This window comes from Coregonus lavaretus, assembly GCF_964263955.1.
Source record: "Coregonus lavaretus genome assembly, chromosome: 1".
In the NCBI taxonomy this organism is placed as follows: Eukaryota; Metazoa; Chordata; class Actinopteri; order Salmoniformes; family Salmonidae; genus Coregonus; species Coregonus lavaretus.
This window is the reverse complement of record NC_139988.1, coordinates 68975099-68997950: the sequence shown is the minus strand read 5'-3', so window position 1 is coordinate 68997950 and position 22852 is coordinate 68975099. Positions and strand designations below refer to the sequence as shown.

At 43.6% G+C, this 22852-nt stretch overlaps 1 protein-coding gene across 1 annotated transcript; it reads right to left on the bottom strand.

Annotated features, from left to right (window-relative positions):
- Positions 1–1886: 1886 nt before the first annotated feature.
- naglu (N-acetylglucosaminidase, alpha) lies at positions 1887–19770 on the bottom strand. The gene is made up of 6 exons (XM_084163779.1): positions 19265–19770; positions 11229–11376; positions 10837–10983; positions 8293–8378; positions 7862–8118; positions 1887–7565 (listed from the first exon to the last, which is right to left on the bottom strand). The coding sequence occupies exons 1-6, from the start codon at positions 19672–19674 to the stop codon at positions 6358–6360; spliced, it is 2256 nt and encodes a 751-aa protein (XP_084019905.1). The 5' UTR covers positions 19675–19770; the 3' UTR covers positions 1887–6357.
- Positions 19771–22852: the final 3082 nt, after the last annotated feature.

Sequence of the window (22852 nt, the reverse complement as noted above, 5' to 3'; positions counted from 1 at the left end):
AGTAACAAACATTGTAGATTAGAAATTCTAGGAATTAACGGTAAATGTACTACTGGTGATATATGTAATGGGGAATTGATATACACTAACAATCAAAACGCAAACTATTCACAAAATGAAGTTATGAAACAAGGAATGTGCACAAATTGGTGGGAGAGAGCGCATTCTGGAGAAAGAAGTGAATTGTGGATCTGGGCAGAATTTGGGGAGGCGCATGGCGATGAGGTAGAGAGCTCGATTTGGCCTCTGCAGGCCTCTGGAGGCTCAACAATTGCATTACACCCTCCATATGAGAGTATCCTACCACATGTTGGATCAAGCATACATTGGCTTTTAGTCTAGGCCTCTACAATAGATTAGTTCACTGAGATGGCCGCAAATATATATCCTGATATACAGTACCAGTCAAAAGTTTGGACACCTACTCATTCCTGGGTTTTTCTTTATTTTTACTATTTTCTACATTGTAGAATAATAGTGAAGACAACAAAACTATGAAATAACACATATGGAATCATGTAGTAATCAAAAAAGTGTTAAACAAATCAAAATATGTTTTATATTTGAGATTCTTCAAATAGCCACCCTTTGCCTTGATGACAGCTTTGTACACCTGGCATTCTCTCAACCAGCTTCACCTGGAATTCTTTTCCAACAGTCTTGAAGGAATTCACACATATGCTGAGCACTTGTTGGCTGCTTTTCCTTCACTCTGTGGTCCGACTCATCCCAAAACATCTCATTTGGGTTGAGGTCGGGGGATTGTGGAGGCCAGGTCATGTGATGCAGCACTCCATCACTCTCCTTCTAGGTAAAATAGCACTTACACAGCCTGGAGGTGTGTTGGGCCATTGTCCTGTTGAAAACAAATGATAGTCCCACAAAGCCCAAACCAGATGGGATGGCGTATCGCTGCAGAATGCTGTGGTAGCCATGCTGGTTAAGTGTGCCTTGAATTCTAAATAAATGACAGTGTCAAAGCATACCCACACCATAACACCACCTCCTCCATGCTTTACGGTGGGAAATACACATGCAGAGATCATCCAGTCACCCACATCGCATCTCACAAAGCCACGGCAGTTGGAACCAAAAATCTCCTTATTGGTGTCCTTTTAGTAGTGGTTTCTTTGCAGCAATTCGACCATGAAGGCCTGATTCACACAGTCTCCTCTGAACAGTTGATGTTGAGATGTGTCTGTTACTGGAACTCTGAAGCATTTATTTGGGCTGCAATTTCTGAGGCTGGTAACTCTAATGAACTTATCCTCTGCAGCAGAGGTAACTCTGGTTCTTCCATTCCTGTGGCGGTCCTCATGGGAGCCAGTTTCATCATAGCGCCTGATGGTTTTTGCGACTGCACTTGAAGAAACGTTCAAATTTCTTGAAATGTTCTGTATTGACTGACCATGTCTTAAAGTAACGATGGACTGTTGTTTCTCTTTCCTTATTTGAGCTGTTCTTACCATAATAATGAACTTGGTCTTTTACCAAATAGGGCTATCTTCTGTATACCTAAAATATATTTTGATTAGTTTTAAATGTTTTTTGGTTACTACATGATTCCATATGTGTTATTTCATAGTTGTCATGTCTTCACTATTATTATTTTACAATGTGGGAAAAAAATAACAATTCAAGAAATCCTTCAATGAGTAGGTGTGTCCAAACTTTTGACTGGTACTGTATGTATGTATGTATGTATGTATGTATGTATGTATGTATGTATGTATGTATGTATGTATGTATGTATGTATGTATGTATGTATGTATGTATGTATGTATGTATGTATGTATGTATGTATGTATGTACAGTGAGGGAAAAAAGTATTTGATCCCCTGCTGATTTTGTATGTTTGCCCACTGACAAAGAAATGATCAGTCTATAATTTTAATGGTAGGTTTATTTGAACAGTGAGAGCCAGAAAAACAAAACAAAAATCCAGAAAAACGCATGATGTTACAAATTGATTTGCATTTGAATGAGGGAAATAAGTATTTGACCCCCTCTCAATCAGAAAGATTTCTGGCTCCCAGGTGTCTTTTATACAGGTAAGCTGAGATTAGGAGCACACTCTTAAAGGGAGTGCTCCTAATATCAGCTTGTTACCTGTATAAAAGACACCTATCCACAGAAGCAATCAATCAGATTTCAAACTCCCCACCATGGCCAAGACCAAAGAGCTCTCCAAGGATGTCAAGGACAATATTGTAGACCTACACAAGGCTGGAATGGGCTACAAGACCATCGCCAAGCAGCTTGGTGAGAAGCTGACTACAGTTGGTGCGATTATTCGCAAATGGAAGAAACACAAAAGAACTGTCAATCTCCCTCGGCCTGGGGCTCCATGCAAGATCTCACCTCGTGGAGTTGCAATGATCATGGGAACGGTGAGGAATCAGCCCAGAACTACACGGGAGGATCTTGTCAATGATCTCAAGGCAGCTGGGACCATAGTCACCAAGAAAACAATTGGTAACACACTACGCCGTGAAGGACTGAAATCCTGCAGCGCCCACAAGGTCCCCCTGCTCAAGAAAGCACATATACAGGCCCGTCTGAAGTTTGCCAATGTTTGAAAATGTTAACTGTGTTAGAGCGTTCTCAACAAACACTATTTTTAGACCAGGTAGCCATTACTCTTTCCAAAGTCAAAACAGAACTTAATTTATTAGATAAGACAGAGAGCAGAATTTGCCATCCATCAAGTAAGACTCAACCATTATTTCCATGGTAATCGTCCCAGTCATTTACTGGCCAACAAGCTAAGCAGTAATGATCAATTGGCTGATAATAGCAACTATTGAATCTGAAACAGGGTAATTACTATCAGAACACAAATTAATCAAATATTCTCCCGCTTCTATAAAGAACTGTACACCTCTGATTGTAAATCCACACCAAGCCAGACTATGTCCATTCTAAAATAATGAAGAACTCCTCTCTCAACAGAAGAAGCCAGCTCACTGGGAGCCCAGATCTCTCTCAATGAACTCAAAAGGGCATTGGATAGCATGAATAAAGCCAAATCACCTGGGACGGTATTCATCCTGAGGTCTTTAAAATGTGGGAATCAATTAGGTCCACTGTTGCTCAAAATAATTAATACAGCCATTCACAAAGGTTCATTTGGGAGAGATGTGAATACAGCACTAATTTCACTTTTATAAAAAAAAAGGTAAGGATGCCACCCAGTGTTCTAACCATCGCTCCCTATCGTTGATAAACACAGATATTAAACTGTTTTCTAAAATGTTGTTGTCTCAAGACTTATTTACCCAAATTGGTCCACACTGACCAAAACGGGTTTGTTAAAAAGGCGTTTATCCTCGGATAATCACCATCGACTATTACATATCTTAGATGCTTCATCAGAAACAACAGCTCCTTAGAATGGTCATATCTCTTTTCTGTCTTGGAACACATGGGAATAGGCTCCAATTTCATTAATATCATTAAAATACTATATGTCAATCCTTCCAACCATAGTTATAAACAGGCAGTATCTGCTCTGCTGCATTCAGAATCAATATAAGAAGCAGACAAGGCGATCCAATTTCGCCTTTGCTATTCTTATCCATGGAACCCCTGGCCAAGGAAATTCGTCAAACCTACTTCTAGACAATGTATCTTAAAATCGCACCCTAACGCTTTGAAGAGCTATAAAATTAAACTAACCAATTCAGCCCTACTGCCTCTCAAGGCACCGATGGAGGACTCCATCTCTACTTATGGAATCCCAATAGTTTCCCATTTTAAATATTTGGGAGTAGATTGCTCCCCCTTCTGGCTATTAGGATAAAATGCATATTGCGGTACAAAGAGGGAAAGACGTAGACTATCTGTGCCAAACGTTCAACTGTATTTCCAGGCACTAGCATTTCACCACATCTTAAATTGGTTTAGACATGATTATTCTGCCCCCTGGCTGAGTATAGAGAGAAATATGGTGTCTGCTATTGCCCCGGAAGACATGGTCTTCACTGATACTGTAAATCCCTTAAACAATGTAAACTACGCTTTGGTCCCATTATTGCTCACACAATTTCTATTTGGCGCAAAATTGAAAAACAATGTAACTGGGAATCAAAATGGCATGCCCATACTCCCAACATTTCACAATAAAGCCTTGCGATCCGGAGAGCGGCCTTTTGCATCCCACCAATGGTCCAAATGTGGAATCCGTACCCTTATCGATATCATGAACAGTAATGGTTTGAGAACATTCCAAGATTTGAAAGACACATTCACATTACCAGGCAATTCCCTTTTTCTATATTTACAACTTAGGTCAGCTATGCTGGCCTATGGAGTCCCTTGGGAAACCCAACTACCGAACCATCCAATGATGGGATTTATAAATAAATTATCTGGGCTGAGTATACAAAACATTAAGAACACTGCTCTTTTCATGACAGACTGACCAGGTGAAAGCAATGATCCCTTATTGATGTAATTTGTTAAATCCACTTAAAATCTGTTTAGATGAAGGGGAGGAGACCGGTTAAAGAAGGATTTTTAAGCCTTGAGACATGGTTTGTGTATGTGTGCCATTCAGGGGGTGAATGGGGTATTGTAGTAGGTGCCAGGCACATCGGTTTGTCAAAAACTGCAACCGTGCTGGGTTTTTCCACACTCAACAGTTTCCCGTGTGTACACAACATTAAGAACACCTTCCTAATATTGAGTTGCACCGCCTTTTGTCCACAGAACAGCCTCAATTCGTTGGGGCATGGACTCTAGGTGTCAAAAGCGTTCCACAGGGATGCTGGCCCATGTTGACTCCAATGCTTCCCACAGTTGTGTCAAATTGGCTGGATGTCCTTTGGGTGGTGGACCACTCTTGATACACACAGGAAACTGTTGAGCATGAAAAACCTAGCAGCGTTGCAGTTTGTGACACACTCCAACCGTTGCGCCTGGCACCTACTACCATACCCCGTTCAAAGGCACTTCAATCTTTTGCCTATCCCATTCACCCTTTGAATGTCACACATACACAATCAATGTCTCAATTGTCTTAAAAAAACTAATTTTAACCATTCTCCTCCCCTTCATCTACACTGATTGAAGTGGATTTAACAAGTGACATCAATAAGGGATCATAGCTTTCACCTGGATTCACCTGGCCTGTCTGTGTCATGGAAAGAGCAGGTGTTCCTAATGTTTTGTACACTCAATGTATAAATTAATGGCGCAAGTAAGTCATAATAATCTATGCTGGTTATAGTAATTAAGTTAACGGCCCAGTGCAGTCAAAGTTCCGATTTTCCTGTGTTTTGTATGATTTTTGTACAACGGCTAATGAAACGAACACTATAAAAAAGTGTGAAAAAGTGTTATTTCCCGATAGTTGCTGGTTGAAAATACAACCCAGGACCTTCTATTCAGCAGGTTTTGTATGGGTTGTGGCTCGCCTCGTGTTTTTTCTCATCTCATAGCATGGAGGCGAAATAAGATATTTGACCGATTAATAAAGGGACCTCTGAAAATAACAGCTAGTTTTCAGGTTACATATCCCTCCCATTATGCCTCTGCCTCTTTCCACAATCCTAACTGTGATTAATGCACCGCTCTGGACCCCTTCCCCGCTCCCAGACAGTCCTAGCAAAATGCTCGCTTGAGAAATAGTTGTGCTGAAAAGCTAATATATATATATTTTATGTTAATGGTAAACTGCAATCAACTTAATTGTTACCCAGAAATTATTTGATATTGAGCCAAATACGGCTGCACTGGGCCAAGGGATAGTTCAGTGAAATGCATGCCAAGGCTCAAGCAAGGCTACTTACTTAAAATATTTAAATATTAGTTTCCTTACCTTGAAAGCAGCCTAATTTCATGCCCAAATCATCTCCCTTTTTTTGTTTAAACCAAGTAATTGGTAAGCAATTAAGCAACACAATCCATTTAAGAGATCATTTGGTCATTACATTTAAAACATGCTAAATGAGGATGATTGACTTACATTCGTTTTTGCTCTGAAAATGCAAATTTGACCATTTGTTGGCAATGGTAGTTTAACAAAACAGTTGCAGTCTCTCCTTGTCCATAGACTGCTTCTAAGGTAAGAAAACAAATATCAAAATATGTAATTTTGCTGATCTCTCTCTTTAATGTCATCATAGGTTATTGTTCTTTTTCCTTACACATTTAACAACATTTGTTTGGATGTTTCATCTTCAATATGTACATTTGTATGCTGCTCTAGTAATCTCAACAATCCACAATATAATTATTTACAAAACAAAAAGGGTATTTTGAGCCTCCGAGTGCATTCTACAGCAAAGTGATAGGGGGGGAGACATTCTTCTCGCTGTGAAAGGAGATAGTCTTTCGGCAGATTACCGACAGGCTCACTTTAGTCTCTTCAAAGCATGTGGATAATACTTGAGGAAGATTCTGCTGACTATGCCGTAGGTGTCCCCCTGCGGTTTGGAGGGGTACTTCCGCTTGTTGAAAACAAAGCCCTTCTCCACCTGGAAGACGGCCTGGTTGAAAGCGTCTTGCCTGAAGGGTCGGCCTCTCTCCAGGCACTCCACCAGGGTGTTAACAAACAGGCTCCATCGCTGGGAGTAGTAGTCTTCCATCAGGCCGCCCCACTCCTTGCTGGCATAGTCCAGAATGTTGCCCTCGGGCCCCCACAGGGTGATCTGGTTCCGGGCATTCATGTCGTACAGCCGAGCCTCCGCCTCATCCAGGGCCAGGGAGTGTGCCCGATCCAACCACGTCCCCAGCAGGAAGTGGCTGTTGCTGGACAGCAGGCGCTCCAGCTCGGGGAGGAGGTCGTACACCAGCACACCACCCGCCGTAAGGAGTTCAGGAAGCTTCTGGGCCTGGAAGGCATCCCGGATCTCGCGGTAGTAGTCGGTGGTGAGAAGCTGCAGAACCTGCCGGGTGACGTCCACCAGGTCGTAGCGGAACGTCTCCCGGGCCATGAGAGGCCAGGCCGCCTGGTACAACAGCCTCCAGGCCTCGTACAGGTCGGCCCGCTGGTACCACACCTCCGTGTTCATGTGCAGCGAGGGCCGGTGCACCAGCGGACTGTGGTTGTGGTTCTTGTAGTGGGGCACGGTGCAATTGTAAATGCTAGCAAAAAGCAGTCTCCAAGCGGCTGTCAGGTTCTCGTGGGTGCTGCCGTAGCGGCGAACCGCATACAGCGACACCCACTTGGCCAGGTTGACTGGCTCTTTGCGCCACGCCAACTCGCTCATCAGCTCGTACACCACAGGGTTCTGCTCAATGCCCTCCGGCGCCAGCCCGAGCCCAACCAGGGTGGAGTTGGGGAAGGCGAGTGCATCGAACGGCCCAGAGTTGATGCTCTCCACCGTGCCAAAGAGCCCGCTGTTGCCGCCAAAGTTGTGAAGCATGCACCATATGAAGGGCTGGCCGTAGAAAGACTTGGTTAAGGAGAACGCCGGCGTGGACTCTGCAAACAAGTCCAGCACGATCATCCGACCGATGGGAACTCCGTGCAGAAGGGCCTGAATCTGGGCAGGCTTCCAGAATGCTGTGTCATACACAAAGAGCCAGCCCTGCATCAGCCAAATGGCCCGGGGATCCACTGGAGACAAAAACAGATTTTGGGGTGAGGGAGAAGAAAGGCAGAGCTCTTTTTATGGGCAAGGGGTCTGTGTACAACCCCCACCGGTGGCACTATGGCCGGTCAGCCTGGGGTTATGAAACTAGGACAATTACATTAATTACAACCCAATGTATACTGCCATTTGAACAGCCCGCTCACTGACGTGGCCGGCATTCCCGGGAGAGAAAAACTACTAACACGTTAGCGGCAAACAAAGCTAGTGTCCGCTAATGAACAGACTGCAGTTTTTGCGTCGTTCGGCGTGCACGTCTCACCTGAGGTCATTGTGGCGAAGACGGCGCGGCTGACCGCGGACAAGTAGGTGGGGTCCGAGGAGGTCGGCGTCATCTCGTTGAAGGTGTCTGTGTTGTAGATGTGGTCTGTGCCAAACTGCTTGACCAGCTGAGACAGGAACAGGGAGCCGATCGAATGGAAGAGGGGGTCACGGGGGTCCAGGGTGTAGGCGCAGGAGTAGCTGCAGTTGAAATGGCTCCAGGGCGCCAGTTTGGTCACGTTGGCTTTCGGAAAGAGCCTAGGAAATGGAACAAACAAGGACTGAACAATCCAGGAAAACATTGTTGCCGAGCACATTGATCTTAACTGATTCAAATACCGCAAAAAGGCAATTTATTTGGTATTCCAACAACAACAAATATATAACGGAAGCCAAGGATTGAGGAAAACAGTTTTGAATCAGCAGTCATACCTGGCGATGCCCTGAGGCACAATCCCAGAGAAAGCCGGCAGGACAGGCAGCATTCCAAAGGATCTCATTCGGTCTAAAATCTTGAACTGCAGTGCAGAAGAAATATATTACATATTGTACCAGTCAAAGTTTGGACACACCTACTCATTCAAGGGTTTTTCTTTATTTTTACTATTTTCTACATTGTAGAATAATAGTGAAGATATCAAAACTAACACGTATGGAATCATGTAGTAACCAGAAAAGTGTTAAACAAATCAAAATATATTTTATATTTGAGATTCTTCAAATAGCCACCCTTTGCCTTGATGACAGCTTTGCACACTCTTCGCATTCTCTCAACCAGCTTCATGAGGTAGTCACCTGGAATGCATTTCAACTAACAGGTGCAACTTGTTAAAAAGTTATTTTGTGGAATTTCTTTCCTTCTTCAATCAATCAATTTTATTTTATATAGCCCTTCTTACATCAGCTAATATCTCGAAGTGCTGTACAGAAACCCAGCCTAAAACCCCAAACAGCTAGTAATGCAGGTGTAGAAGCACGGTGGCTAGGAAAAACTCCCTAGAAAGGCGAAAACCTAGGAAGAAACCTAGAGAGGAACCAGGCTATGAGGGGTGGCCAGTCCTCTTCTGGCTGTGCCGGGTGGAGATTATAACAGAACCATGCCAAGATGTTCAAAAATTTTCATAAGTGACAAGCATGGTCAAATAATAATCAGGAATAAATCTCAGTTGGCTTTTCATAGCCGATCATTAAGAGTTTGAAAACAGCAGGTCTGGGACAGGTAGGGGTTCCATAACCGCAGGCAGAACAGTTTAAACTGGAATAGCAGCAAGGCCAGGCGGACTGGGGACAGCAAGGAGTCACCACGGCCGGTAGTCCCGACGTATGGTCCTAGGGCTCAGGTCTCTCAGTTGGCTTTTCATAGCCGATCATTAAGAGTTGAAAACAGCAGGTCTGGGACAGGTAGGGGTTTCGTAGCCGCAGGCAGAACAGTTGAAACTGGAATAGCAGCAAGGCCAGGCGGACTGGGGACAGCAAGGTGTCATCATGCCCGGTAGTCCTGACGTATGGTCCTAGGGCTCAGGTTCTCAGAGAGAAAGAGAGAACGAGAGAATTAGAGAGAGCATACTTAAATTCACACAGGACATGGATAAGACAGGAGAAGTACTCCAGGTATAACCAACTAACCCCAGCCCCCCGACACATAAACTACTGCAGCATAAATACTGGAGGCTGAGACAGGATGCGTTTGAGCCAATCTTAATGCGTTTGAGCCAATCAGTTGTGTTGTAACAAGGTAGGGGTGGTATATAGAAGATAGCCCTATTTGGTAAAAGACCAAGTCTATATTATGGCAAGAACAGCTCAAATAAGCAAAGAGAAACAACAGTCCATCATTACTTTAAGACATGAAGGTCAGTCAATCCAGAAAATTTCAAGAACTTGGAATGTTTCTTCAAGTGCAGTCGCAAAAACCATCAAGCGCTATGATGAAACTGGCTCTCATGAGGACCGCCACAGGAAAGGAAGACCCAGAGTTACCTCTGCTGCAGAGGATACGTTCATTAGAGTTACCAGCCTCAGAAATTGCAGCCCAAATAAATGCTTCACAGAGTTCAAGTAACAGACACATCTCAACATCAACTGTTCAGAGGAGTGTGTGAATCAGGCCTTCATGGTCGAATTGCTACAAAGAAACCACTACTAAAGGACACCAATAATAAGAAGAGACTTGCTTGGGCCAAGAAACATAAGCAATGGACATTAGACTGGTGGAAATCTGTCCTTTGGTCTGATGAGTCCAAATTTGAGATTTTTGGTTCCAACCGCCGTGTCTTTGTGAGACGCAGAGTAAGTGAACGGATGATCTCCGCATGTGTCGTTCCCACCGTGAAGCATGGAGGAGGAGGTGTGATGGTGCTTTGCTGGTGACACTGTCATTTATTTAGAATGCAAGGCACACTTAACCAGCATGGCTACCACAGCATTCTGCAGCGATACGCCATCCCATCTTGTTTGCGCTTAGTGGGACTATCATTTGTTTCTCAACAGGACAATGACCCAAAACACACCTCCAGGCTGTGTAAGGGGTATTTGACCAATGAGAGTGATGGAGTGCTGCATCAGATGACCTGGCCTCCACAATCACCTGACCTCAACCCAATTGAGATGGTTTGGGATGAGTTGGACCGCACCATCTCAAGAATGTTGGAAAAGCATTCCTCATGAAGCTGATTGAGAGAATGCCAAGAGTGTGCAAATCTGTCATCAAGGCAAAGGGTGGCTACTTTGAATAATCTCAAATATAAAATATATACATTTTTTTAACACTTTTTTGGTTACTACATGATTCCATATGTGTTATTTCATAGTGTTGATGTCTTCACTATTATTCTACAATGTAGGAAATAGTACAAATAAAGAAAAACCCTTGATGAGTAGGTGTTTCCAATATTTTGACTGGTAGTGTATATCATTATTATTCCAAATGCAGGGGGGAACCCATGTTTGTATGTAGACCAATCAAAATGCTAGTACTTGGAGGTAGAGCTGCTTCACATGCCAGGACTGTGGTAGGGGTCCGCCCCACTGGAACAGGTTCCCCATACGGTTCCAAGCTAGGAAGGCGGGGCCGGTGAAGAAGTGGTCAATTTCAGTCTGGTTCAGCCCCAGTGAGAGGTACACCTAATCCATCAAAAACAGCTAGATGTCAGAGTTGCCATTTTGAACACTGGTCTAAAATACAATACAGTTTTAGGACAAAATATGAGTTTAAATAGGAAAAAGTTAGCAAAAAATTACTTTGCACTTTTACCTGGCATTACCCACACCTCTTAGTAGGAAATTAGTTGTAATACGCACTCCAGTTTGCTCCACCTCAGCACACACACACACACACACACACACCACACAGTATGGGATCTCGTTACCTCTTGCCACAAGGCCTCTTGTCCAGTAAATGCCAAAGGCAGATTGATGCCATTGAGTGCCATCCAGTCGATCTCTCTCTGCCATCGTGGCCAGTCCCACCACACTGTGGAGTAACTCTGAGTGCATACGTTCTGATAGTACCTGAATCTGGAAACAAGAGAAAGACATTACCAGGGAGCTACACTGGGGCGTCGGGGAAAACATTGGTTTAGCTGCTACACTGGACCCATAACGTTTTTCCGGCGTCAGCAGAGCGCAAGCCACTTGATCAATTATTGTGCGTGAGCCGCGTGTCGAATTATGGAAAATAGAATGCTGCTTACGTCCAGGTTTCATTTAAATGAATAGGAGCATCTCAAGCTTGGCAAAAGTTACGTGTCCAGTGTAGGAGGCCTGTTAGTCATTACATCAGGGGTCTACAACAGGTCGATCGCGAGCTCCCAGAAGCAAAACAATTCTTAAAGTCCATAAACAAATGTATTTGTTCGCGCAAACTGTCAAACAAATCTCACAAATATCCGACAGTTTAAGCTCCTGGCTACTATCCAATCAAAGCCACATTTACATTATCCCACCGTGGTTAGACAAAATTGGCATAAAAAGCCAAACATACCACAATCTGTAAATTAATTTCAAGACATATTGCCAATATCAAGTTCAAAGTGGAATGAATCACATCGCGCACAGTCTGAACTTGAAGATGGGGGAAAAAGTAATGGCGTAAGCTGGATAGCTAGTGGCGCTATTACGGATGGGCTAGTGGCTAAATACAAATCAAAAACGCATCCTTACCAGTTTAAAATCATCATGAGTGCCGAGGCTAAATCACACCGGCTCAAAAAGCACTGGTAGACAACAGTGTCAAGCCTCATTAAAAAGGTAATGCTGAAGGGAAATTTCACCGCTGCTCTTTCACAGGCTATTTTATGTTAATAACATATTAAAATGGGCAATGTGCCAAAGAATTTCCTCACTACATGCAAATGCGAGCATTTCTGCATCTCACCACTAGAAACAGGCCATCTGCATTTCCTGTTTGTAAGCAAACCCCAATATCCAGAATTTTACAGCGATTTCAGAACGTAGTACCACCCCTGCCGAGGTGGATCCAGTTGAGAATGGGTGTCAACACATAGCTAACGTTACTCACTGGACCGACCACTCGTTCATAGTTATTCGCAAGCTGATGGTCTATTTATTTTTGTGTTGACAACAACTGTCAAGTTTAGTCATGGTGTGGTGCTCAGTACCTAGATGTGCAAACTACAAGCAAGCAGAGGCTGCTGGGGTAACATTTCATTGGTTCTCTTACTAAGAGGTCGAGCAGAGGTAACGTAGCTAACTTAGCTAGCTAAAGAACTACATTTGTTTATCTAAACCAAATTCTAGCTAGCTTTCATAATACGCTGGGTAGACATTCCAAAGCAAATCTATGTAATTAGCCAGCTGCTATCTGGCGATGTGATTTGTAACTTAGCAAGCTAATGTTAGCTGCGTTAAATTAGGTTAGCTACAGACTACCGGACCGTATCTAACTAGCCTCTGCAGTAGTTAGTTGGCTAGCTAACTTGACTGGCCTGTGTGTTCTATCTACAGTCCGATCCCGCCAACATCTGAGGTGGCATCAACATCAAGCTCAGCAACAGGAACTAGTGCAAGTCACCTTTGCTAAATCTTTCCTTGACTCCATGATGAGCAAATAAATACTCATTTTGTTACGTTACAACCTTATTCTAAAATTGATTAAATACATTTTAAAAATCATCAATCTACACACAATACCCCATAATCACAAACCGAAAAACAGGTTTAGATATTTTTCCAAATGTATTACAAAGAAAAAACAGAAATACCTTATTTACATAAGTATTCAGACCCTTTGCTATGAGACTCGAAATTGAGCTCAGGTGCATCCTGTTTCCATTGATCATCCTTGAGATGTTTCTACAACTTGGAGTCCACCTGTGGTAAATTCAATTGATTGGACATGATTTGGAATGGCACACAACTGTCTATATAAAGTCCCACAGTTGACAGTGCATGTCAGGGCAAAAACCAAGCCATGAGGTCGAAGGAATTGTCCACATAGCTCCGAGAAAGGATTGTGTCGAGGCACAGATCTAGGGAAGGGTACCAAAAAATGTCTGCAGCATTGAAGGTTCTCAAGAACACAGTGGCCTCCATCATTCTTAAATGGAAGAAGTTTGGAACCACCAAGACTCTTCCTAGAGCTGGACCCCCGGCCAAACTGAGCAATCAGGGAAGAAGGGCCTTGGCAGGGAGGCGACCAAGAACCTGATGGTCACTCTGACAGAGCTCCAGCGTTCCTCTGTGGAGATGGGAGAACCTTCCAGAAGGACAACCATCTCTGCAGCACTCCACCAATCAGGCCTTTATGGTCAGTAGCCATGCGGAAGCCACTCCTCAGTAAAAGGCACATGAGTTTGCCAAAAGGCACCTAAAGGACTCAGACCATGAGAAACAAGATTCTCTGGTCTGATGAAACCAAGATTGAACTCTTTGGCCTGAATGCCAAGCGTCACGTCTGGAGGAAACCTGGCACCATCCCTATGGTGAAGTATGGTGGTGGTGGCAGCATCATGCTGTGGTGATGTTTTTCAGTGGCAGGGACTGGGAGACTAGTCAGGATCGAGGCAAAGATGAACGGAGCAAAGTACATTTACATTTTAGTCATTTAGCAGACGCTCTTATCCAGAGCGACTTACAGTTAGTGAGTGCATACAATGTTTATTATAATTTTTTTATTTGGACATAATTTTTATACTGGCCCCCCGTGGGAATCGAACCCACAACCCTGCCGTTGCAAACGCCATGCTCTACCAACTAAGCTACATCCCTGCCGGCCATTCCCTCCCCTACCCTGGACGACGCTGGGCCAATTGTGTGTGGGTTCGATTCCCACGGGGGGCCAGTTTAAAAATAATGTCCAAACAAAAATAAAAAATAAGCCTGGATTCGAACCAGGATCTCTAGTGGCACAGCTAGCACTGCGATGCAGTGCCTTAGACCACTGCGCCACTCGGGAGACCATAATACCAAAGTACAGAGAGATCCTTGATGAAAACCTGCTCCAGCGTGCTCAGGACCTTAGACTGGGGCAAAGGTTCACCTTCCAACAGGACAACGACACTAAGCACACAGCCAAGACAACGCAGGAGTGGCTTCAGGACAAGTCTCTGAATGTCCTTGAGTGGCCCAGCCAGAGCCCGGACTTGAACCTGCTCTAGCATATCTGGAGAGACCTGAAAGTAGTTGCGCAGCAACGCTCCCCATCCAACCTGACAGAGCTTGAGAGAATCTGCAGAGAAGAATGGGAGAAACTCCCCAAATACAGGTGTGCCAAGCTTGTAGCGTCATACCCAAGAAGACTCAAGGCTGTAATCGCTGCCAAAGGTGCTTCAACAAAGTACTGAGTAAAGCGTCTGAATACTTATGCAAATGTGATTTCAGTTTTTTATTTTTAATACATTTGTAAACATTTGTAAAAACGTGTTTTGCTTCATCATTATGGGGTATTGTGTGTAGATTGATGAGGGGAAAAAAACGATTTAATCAATTTTAGAATAAGGCTGTAACGTAACAAAATGTGGAAAAAGTGAAGGGGTCTGAATACTTTCTGAATGCACTGTATACTGAGCTAGGCATAAACATGGTTTGTGTCTTGTGGTAATAGTTGGTGTGTTATTAGTAGGCTACAACGTCTACTGTAGTTCTCTGTATTATGGAGGCTTAGTTTATTGTTTATGCAAAGCTTAAAGTCTAAATTGGAGAAAAGCAGAGTTACTAGTAAGGAGATGTGTGGGTGACTGACTGGTGCCTGTTGGGGGTGGGTATTGTGTGTGAAGGTTAGTATGCATGATCTATTGACACGAGGGGGGTGGGTATACATAGTACCTTGCTTTAGTGCGTATTGATTGGGACAAAGTAGTAAAATGTTGGCTAATCACTGACTAGTGTATGTTCTACAGACTAATCTTGCTGCTGAACTTGACACCAGCGTTAGTAATACAGATCCTGTAGACTCATTGGATGAAAGCTTCAGCCGGGAGCAAGCTCATGCTCAACATCATCTGATCTCAGCCAAATCATAATTGACCTACACTTCACTGGTGATGTCGAGTCATAGGAAAAACTGCCCCATGCTTGCCATGCACTTTACAATCCAACCACTGTGTGCATGATGACATAGCTGCGGTTAGCTGAGGTGCGACTAATGCACTATGGATAATTAAAGGGTACAAATGTCCACAGCCCTCACGGTAAACAAGGAAAACTCGATTGTAACAATGCTCCGTTCTTCACACCCCACTGATTTTCGCTTTAAAGGGTCCGGCCACAGCACAAATGTCCCCAGCCCTCACGGTAAACAAGGAAAACTCAATTGTTACAATGCTCTGTTCTTCACCCCCCCACCTGATTTTCGCAGAAGAGAGCCAAAACACTGAACTGGTCATATGCAAACGCTGACACTCCGAGAGAGAGTACACACATATTTCACATGCAGGGTCAAACGGGAATGTGTGATGTATATTTTTCCCACGTTCACCGCTATTGTCTGCCGATTTAATGAACGAGCCTAGATTGTAACGAGCCTACGTAGGCAGGGGTCGTTACACTATCCTCTCAGTCTGTAGCGGTGCATTGGTAAAATCACGGAGGAAGCCAAGCCAGGAAAAAAAAAGCCATATTACAACTTGTGTTGTGATAATTGCGTTGTTTGCTCTATTACCTGTTAGTTCATATCCCTTGCCACCGTGATATATAGGCCTTAGGCCGAGACAATAAGAAGACACAGCGGCAGAATACATTTAACCACACCTTTGTTTCATCACAAAACCGGAGAGCAACATCTGTCTGGTGAAGTCCACAAACAAACAGTTACATGACCTACTACAGAATGGTCAAGCAAGTTAATGTTTCAGACATTTTTCGGACTACTAAACAACTATTGATTTAGAACCACAGAGTTACCGCAAGTCGCAAAGAAAACAGGAGCTGCCTCCACTATTCCAGCACCATTTCAACTTCAATCTTTCAACATCACCTTATGCCTAGTCTACTACAGTGACAACTAAGATACCAAAAACAATTTAGTCCAGTCAACGTAAGCTAAATATGATGTAGGTGTCCATGGTACTGATTTCTGTTTGTGTGCGTGCAAGTAAAAAAAAAACATGTTACACTCAGATACGCCAATGCCATCCTCCTCTCTTTCATGACTGTCATTCAGAATACACGTTTAGATTTTGTTGTCCTAGGTTACCTGGCTAAAATGCTTGCTCGCTAGCCTAACTTCCTTTCATGGGCAACGATGCACCAGGCCAGCTAGTTAACATTAGCCTACTACATATTGAACTTCCATGCTCTCAGGCCATGGGCACAATGTGTATGAATGTATGGTTGGATTAGAATCGCCATTATAATCATTGGGCAGTATGGAGAATTAAGTAAAACCACAAGTCCAAATCCCTATCTCCATCCATGGCTAATTTAGGAAAGGGACGATTTTATCTAGCTTGCTAGCCACAGGAGGACAACACAACGAGATGCAACAATTCAATTTTTTCTGTAAATGAAGTTTTGCTTGTGATTGGAGTGAAACCAAATCCAAACAGACTTCCCTTTAGGGCTGTCCCGGACTGATAAAAAGTTTGTCAACCTCGAGTAATCTGTTCTTTCGACCGATCGGTCAAAATTTAAAAATGTGTATTTCTCCCTATATAGACACACCCTATGTGTTTTAATAATAAAATCAACTATATGTAGGCTACTGAGCTTGTCTGATGCTTTAAGCACACTGTAATTAAATAATTAAGACACAAATGACTGGAGGGAGCCAGAGATCAAGATAGCCAAAACAAAAATAAAAAAAACTGTTGGCCTTTGCAGATTCTGCTGTTATGCTCCTGCTGTTACGCTCCAAATAGGCTACACCAGGGGTCGGTTTATCTTACAATTTCTACCGATCTGCATGCCAGTTATGAGTTTTATCTGCATATTTTCGTGGAATAGTTTCATTTCATTTATATTAAAGTCTTCGTATCTCAAAATTCTAAAATTAACTTCTATTGCCATTGCCAACTATGTAAAAATAGCCTACATAGAGCCAACAAATAAAAACACTGCAGCTTGCAGGTAGAAAATATCCTGATGAAAATAAATATCCTATAAATCACATTGGCTACGCATGGCCTGTCTGTAAGGAACTTGAAATATTGTATCAACTATTAAGATGGGTCAGGCCTGAAGCTTGAGCTAGCAAACTTGCAACATTGTATAAAATATTCTGGGCCCTCAGAGTTTCCTGCGACAGACACAGCTGTAGGCTATTTGCACAAGGGATAAGAAGTAAATCAGGTATGCCTATTTTATGACGTTTCCACCAGATCAGAGCATGACATTTTCCCCCCCTTCATGCTGAGTTATCAAAAGAGAGCTGCAAATATTTTTCAAATAGGCTACGTTGAGGAACTATTGTCATTCTCAATGGATGTAAAAACTGACTTGCTGTTTGAGGTGAAGAAAAACGTTCCACACTGGTGGTGAGTTAAGACAATCAGAAATACTATCAGATCCCCAAATGGGCACATTTATAGGCCTACATTTGCACGCAGGCCAGGTAGCCCGTGCCTACTTCTATGTATAAATCAGGTGCGCGTCCTTACTCAACATTGACAGGAGCGCTACAAATTCAACAATGAATAAACTGACAACTCCTAAACGGAATGAAATAAACCAAAACCTGTTCCTCACAAGTGTAGCTTAGATTGTGCAAACAACGTGTCCACTTCGAAAATGAGAACGGTAAAAGACTAATAATAATATACTGAATGCATTAACAGAAATGACCGTAAACAAACACATGAGAAATTATGGGAATTAACGGTAAATGTACTACTGGTGAGCCACCCCCGTGGCCTATGCAATGGATTAGTCCACTGAGACAGGCGTGAATCAGACAGGTGTCTCATATGCCATGTTCCTTATGTTTCCAAAAACCGTACTACAAGCGATGTGTGTTCACCTTCAGACTGAGCGTCTGGGCTCTTAACAAAAGTCCCCCCGGGAAGAAGATACATTCATCAATAGGCGGTAAAGATAGTTAGCGTCTATGAATGAGGTAACTTGCTCACTGCTCCAATAAGGATCTCACTAGGAGATCGTAACAAGCCAAGGGTTCTAAAGGCTGTATGTATGCACTGCATAGCGTTCTCATATTTGTGATGGAACTAGATTTTCACACCTGAGCTGCTTTTTAAAAGCTTCTAAACCTAAATTGATAATCCCAACCATTCAATAAAAGACAGGCCCTATTTGAGATATTTGAATTAGTTAAACTCGAAAAATGTGTGTAAGATGCAAATGATATTGATAATGCACAACATGCCATTGAGTTCTGCATACATAGTTACATCCTGCATACATGTACGTAAATCCAGACTCCATTTAGTATGATTTGTAATGTTTCGTATGGTATGTAATAATTTGTGGATGTCCATCACCCACTTCATATGATATGTTACAAATGACAATTCGTATTATATGTTACAAATTTGCTAAATGTACAATATGTCACACATTTCAGAATGTACAATATGTTTTGAGTTTGCAAATGTATGATATGAATTCTAGCTAGGTGGCTAACATTTGCTAGCTGGCTAACAGTTAGGTTAGGGTTATGTTTAGGAGTTAGGTTAAAGCGTTAAGGTTGGGGTTAGGGGAAGGGTTAGCTAACATGCTAAGTAGTTGCAAAGTAGCTCAAAAGTAGTAAGTAGTTGAAAAGTTGCTAATTAGCTAAAATTGCCCATGATGAGTTTCGAACTTGCAACTTTTGGGTTAGTAACCATAACCTTAAGTAACCATCTGTCTTATGTAACCATACCAAACATAACATATCTTACTAATTTTGTCACGTATTTACGTTTACTATGTTACGTCTAGTCTATGAGCCCAGATTGCCCTATTTCATCCTGTGAGGACTGTACTATCTCCACATAAAGTTTCGTTCACTTACCTGTGTTGGGTGCTGATGCGCAGTACGCCTGTGAGTTGCGGCAAAGGGCGAGGAATGTTTAGTTGATTACCTGACCACGATACGTGACAATTACAGAAGTATTTTAAGTAATTGTAAATCCCAGAGGCGACAGCCACCCCAGTGCTGCCTGTGGCTATGATTTTATTGTTTTTCGCCGACCGGAGCTCACATACTTCCAAACTATCATTGGATAATGTTCTGTTGACTAACACTATGAACTCACGAGATCTATTTCCAAGTAGACGCCTCAGAAGTTCCACTACAGCTCTTCCCTGAGTCTTGTCGTTGGCTTGCGGTTTTAAATGCGCTAGAGTCTGAAACTCGCAATGTGCTGATAAATGAGAGACTACTACAAGTAAAGCAAGGCTATAAATATATTTAAATCTCATTTTGATCACAGTCAACTCAAGCAAAAGCGTTATATGCGTCCGTTAAATAAAATACGAGTTTGGTCAACTTGCAGGCAAACAGGAAGTTTTCGGTTTGTGGAAATACTCTGTGCCAATCAGAGTGTGATTTTTTTGGAGTCAATCAAAGTATAAAACCAATCACAGTCGAGAGGTTGTTAAATGGTAAAGTCACTGACAATAATTGTAACCTGATGAAGTCTGATTGAGGAAATTAGATGTATTTGGAAGACATGTGCCTGTATTTAGGTATACAAAGGCCAAGGGAAATTCATCAGCAAAACGTCACAAATTATGTTATATGCATTTTCAAGGTTGGACCTACAGTAGGCCCTATATGTAAAAAAAAAAAGTCCGGACCTCTCAATCTGATTGGCGTTCACCCGCCCATTCCAACCAATCAGGATGCGTAGGCACTCCAGGGCCCCGCCTCCGACACTTCATGCAAGTGCGTGTTTACATGCTGTCGCAAGAAGAAGAAATTGTTGTGCTGACGGGCTGGTTTTCTTTCACTAGTTACCCCCAGCCACAAAGTTTGTTAGGAAGAAGTTTGAAGCGTTGTTGCTAGCACTGTCTGGTTGTATTTACCATATGCATGCTACCTCGTCCAATTAGTATTGTTTAGTCATTGCTACACGAGTATTTATTGAGTGCAACTAGCCTACTCATTATTAAGTGATATAGCAATAGTTATATTGTTTACATCACAGGAGGTTGGTGGCACCTTAATTGGGGAGGACGGGCTTGTGGTATTGGCCAGAGCGGAATCAGTGGAATGTTATCAAATACATCAAACGCATGGTTTCTATGTGTTTGATGCCATTTAATTCACTCCGTTCCAGCCATTATTATGAGCTGTCCTCCCTTCAGCAGCCTCCACTGGTTTACATGCTACCTCTGAAAAGTATAGCCTCTCTTGTGCACCTGCACATGCGCAGTTACTAATTGCCTCATAAGCTCTGTAGCCAGGCCAGAGAGGGCCATACATCTTAATAACCCTAGGCTTAGTTCTCTCTCCCTCTCTGGCAATATGTCTACATTGCTGATGTGTGAATATCCCTGTGTTAGCCTGTATAATTATTGCATTTGTTGATTTGCTTTTATCAGGGCATATGTTTACACATCCTGATATCTATTTATAGTTTGCATGTCTATTTTTGATTTGCATGTATGTATCTCTTAGTATCTTGTAAATGGATCCTCATGATTGCATTGTCTCTCCCTTTTTAGAACCACACATATGTAAAAATCTTCAAATGGAAACAGCTTTTACATTTACATTTACATTACATTTACGTCATTTAGCAGACACTCTTATCCAGAGCGACTTACAAATTGGTGCATTCACCCTATAACCAGTGGGATAACCACTTTACAATTTATTTATTTTATTTTATTTATTATTTATTTTTTTGGGGGGGGGGGTAGAAGGATTACTTTATCCTATCCCAGGTATTCCTTAAAGAGGTGGGGTTTCAAATGTCTCCGGAAGGTGGTGAGTGACTCCGCTGTCCTGGCGTCGTGAGGGAGCTTGTTCCACCATTGGGGTGCCAGAGCAGCGAACAGTTTTGACTGGGCTGAGCGGGAACTATGCTTCCGCAGAGGAAGGGGAGCCAGCAGGCCAGAGGTGGATGAACGCAATGCCCTCGTTTGGGTGTAGGGACTGATCAGAGCCTGAAGGTACAGAGGTGCTGATCCCCTCACAGCTCCATAGGCAAGCACCATGGTCTTGTAACAGATGCGAGCTTCAACTGGAAGCCAGTGGAGTGTGCGGAGGAGCGGGGTGACGTGAGAGAACTTGGGAAGGTTGAACACCAGACGGGCTGCAGCATTCTGGATGAGTTGTAGGGGTTTAATGGCACAGGCAAGGAGCCCAGCCAACAGCGAGTTGCAGTAATCCAGACGGGAGATGACAAGTGCCTGGATTAGGACCTGTGCCGCTTCCTGTGTAAGGCAGGGTCGTACTCTCCGAATGTTGTAGAGCATGAACCTGCAGGATCGGGTCACCGCCTTGATGTTAGCGGAGAACGACAGGGTGTTGTCCAGGGTCACGCCAAGGCTCTTCGCACTCTGGGAGGAGGACACAACGGAGTTGTCAACCGTGATGGCGAGATCATGGAACGGGCAGTCCTTCCCCGGGAGGAAGAGCAGCTCCGTCTTGCCAGGGTTCAGCTTGAGGTGGTGATCCGTCATCCATACTGATATGTCTGCCAGACATGCAGAGATGGGATTCGCCACCTGGTTATCAGAAGGGGGAAAGGAGAAGATTAGTTGTGTATCGTCAGCGTAGCAATGATAGGAGAGGCCATGTGAGGATATGACAGAGCCAAGTGACTTGGTGTATAGGGAGAATAGGAGAGGGCCTAGAACTGAGCCCTGGGGGACACCAGTGGTGAGAGCACGTGGTGCGGAGACAGCTTCTCGCCACGCCACTTGGTAGGAGCGACCGGTCAGGTAGGACGCAATCCAGGAGTGAGCCGCGCCGGAGATGCCCAGCTCGGAGAGGGTGGAGAGAAGGATCTGATGGTTCACAGTATCAAAGGCAGCAGACAGGTCTAGAAGGACAAGAGCAGAGGAGAGAGAGTTAGCTTTAGCAGTGCGGAGAGCCTCCGTGACACAGAGAAGAGCAGTCTCAGTTGAATGACCAGTCCTGAAACCTGACTGGTTTGGATCAAGAAGGTCATTCTGAGAGAGATAGCAAGAGAGTTGGCTAAAGACGGCACGCTCAATAGTTTTGGAAAGAAAAGAAAGAAGGGATACTGGTCTGTAGTTGTTGACATCAGTGGGATCGAGTGTTGGTTTTTTGAGAAGGGGTGCAACTCTCGCTCTCTTGAAGACGGAAGGGACATAGCCAGCGGTCAAGGATGAGTTGATCAGCGAGGTGAGGTAGGGGAGAAGGTCACCGGAGATGGTCTGGAGAAGAGAGGAGGGGATGGGGTCAAGCGGGCAGGTTGTTGGGCGGCCTGCAGTCACAAGTCGCAAGATTTTATCTGGAGAGATAGAGGGGAGAAAGAAGTCAAAGCATAGGGTAGGGCAGTGTGAGTAGGACCAGCAGTGTCATTAGACTTAACAAACGAGGATCGGATGTTGTCAACCTTCTTTTCAAAGTGGTTGACGAAGTCATCCACAGAGAGAGAGGATGGGGGGGGGGGGGGGGGGG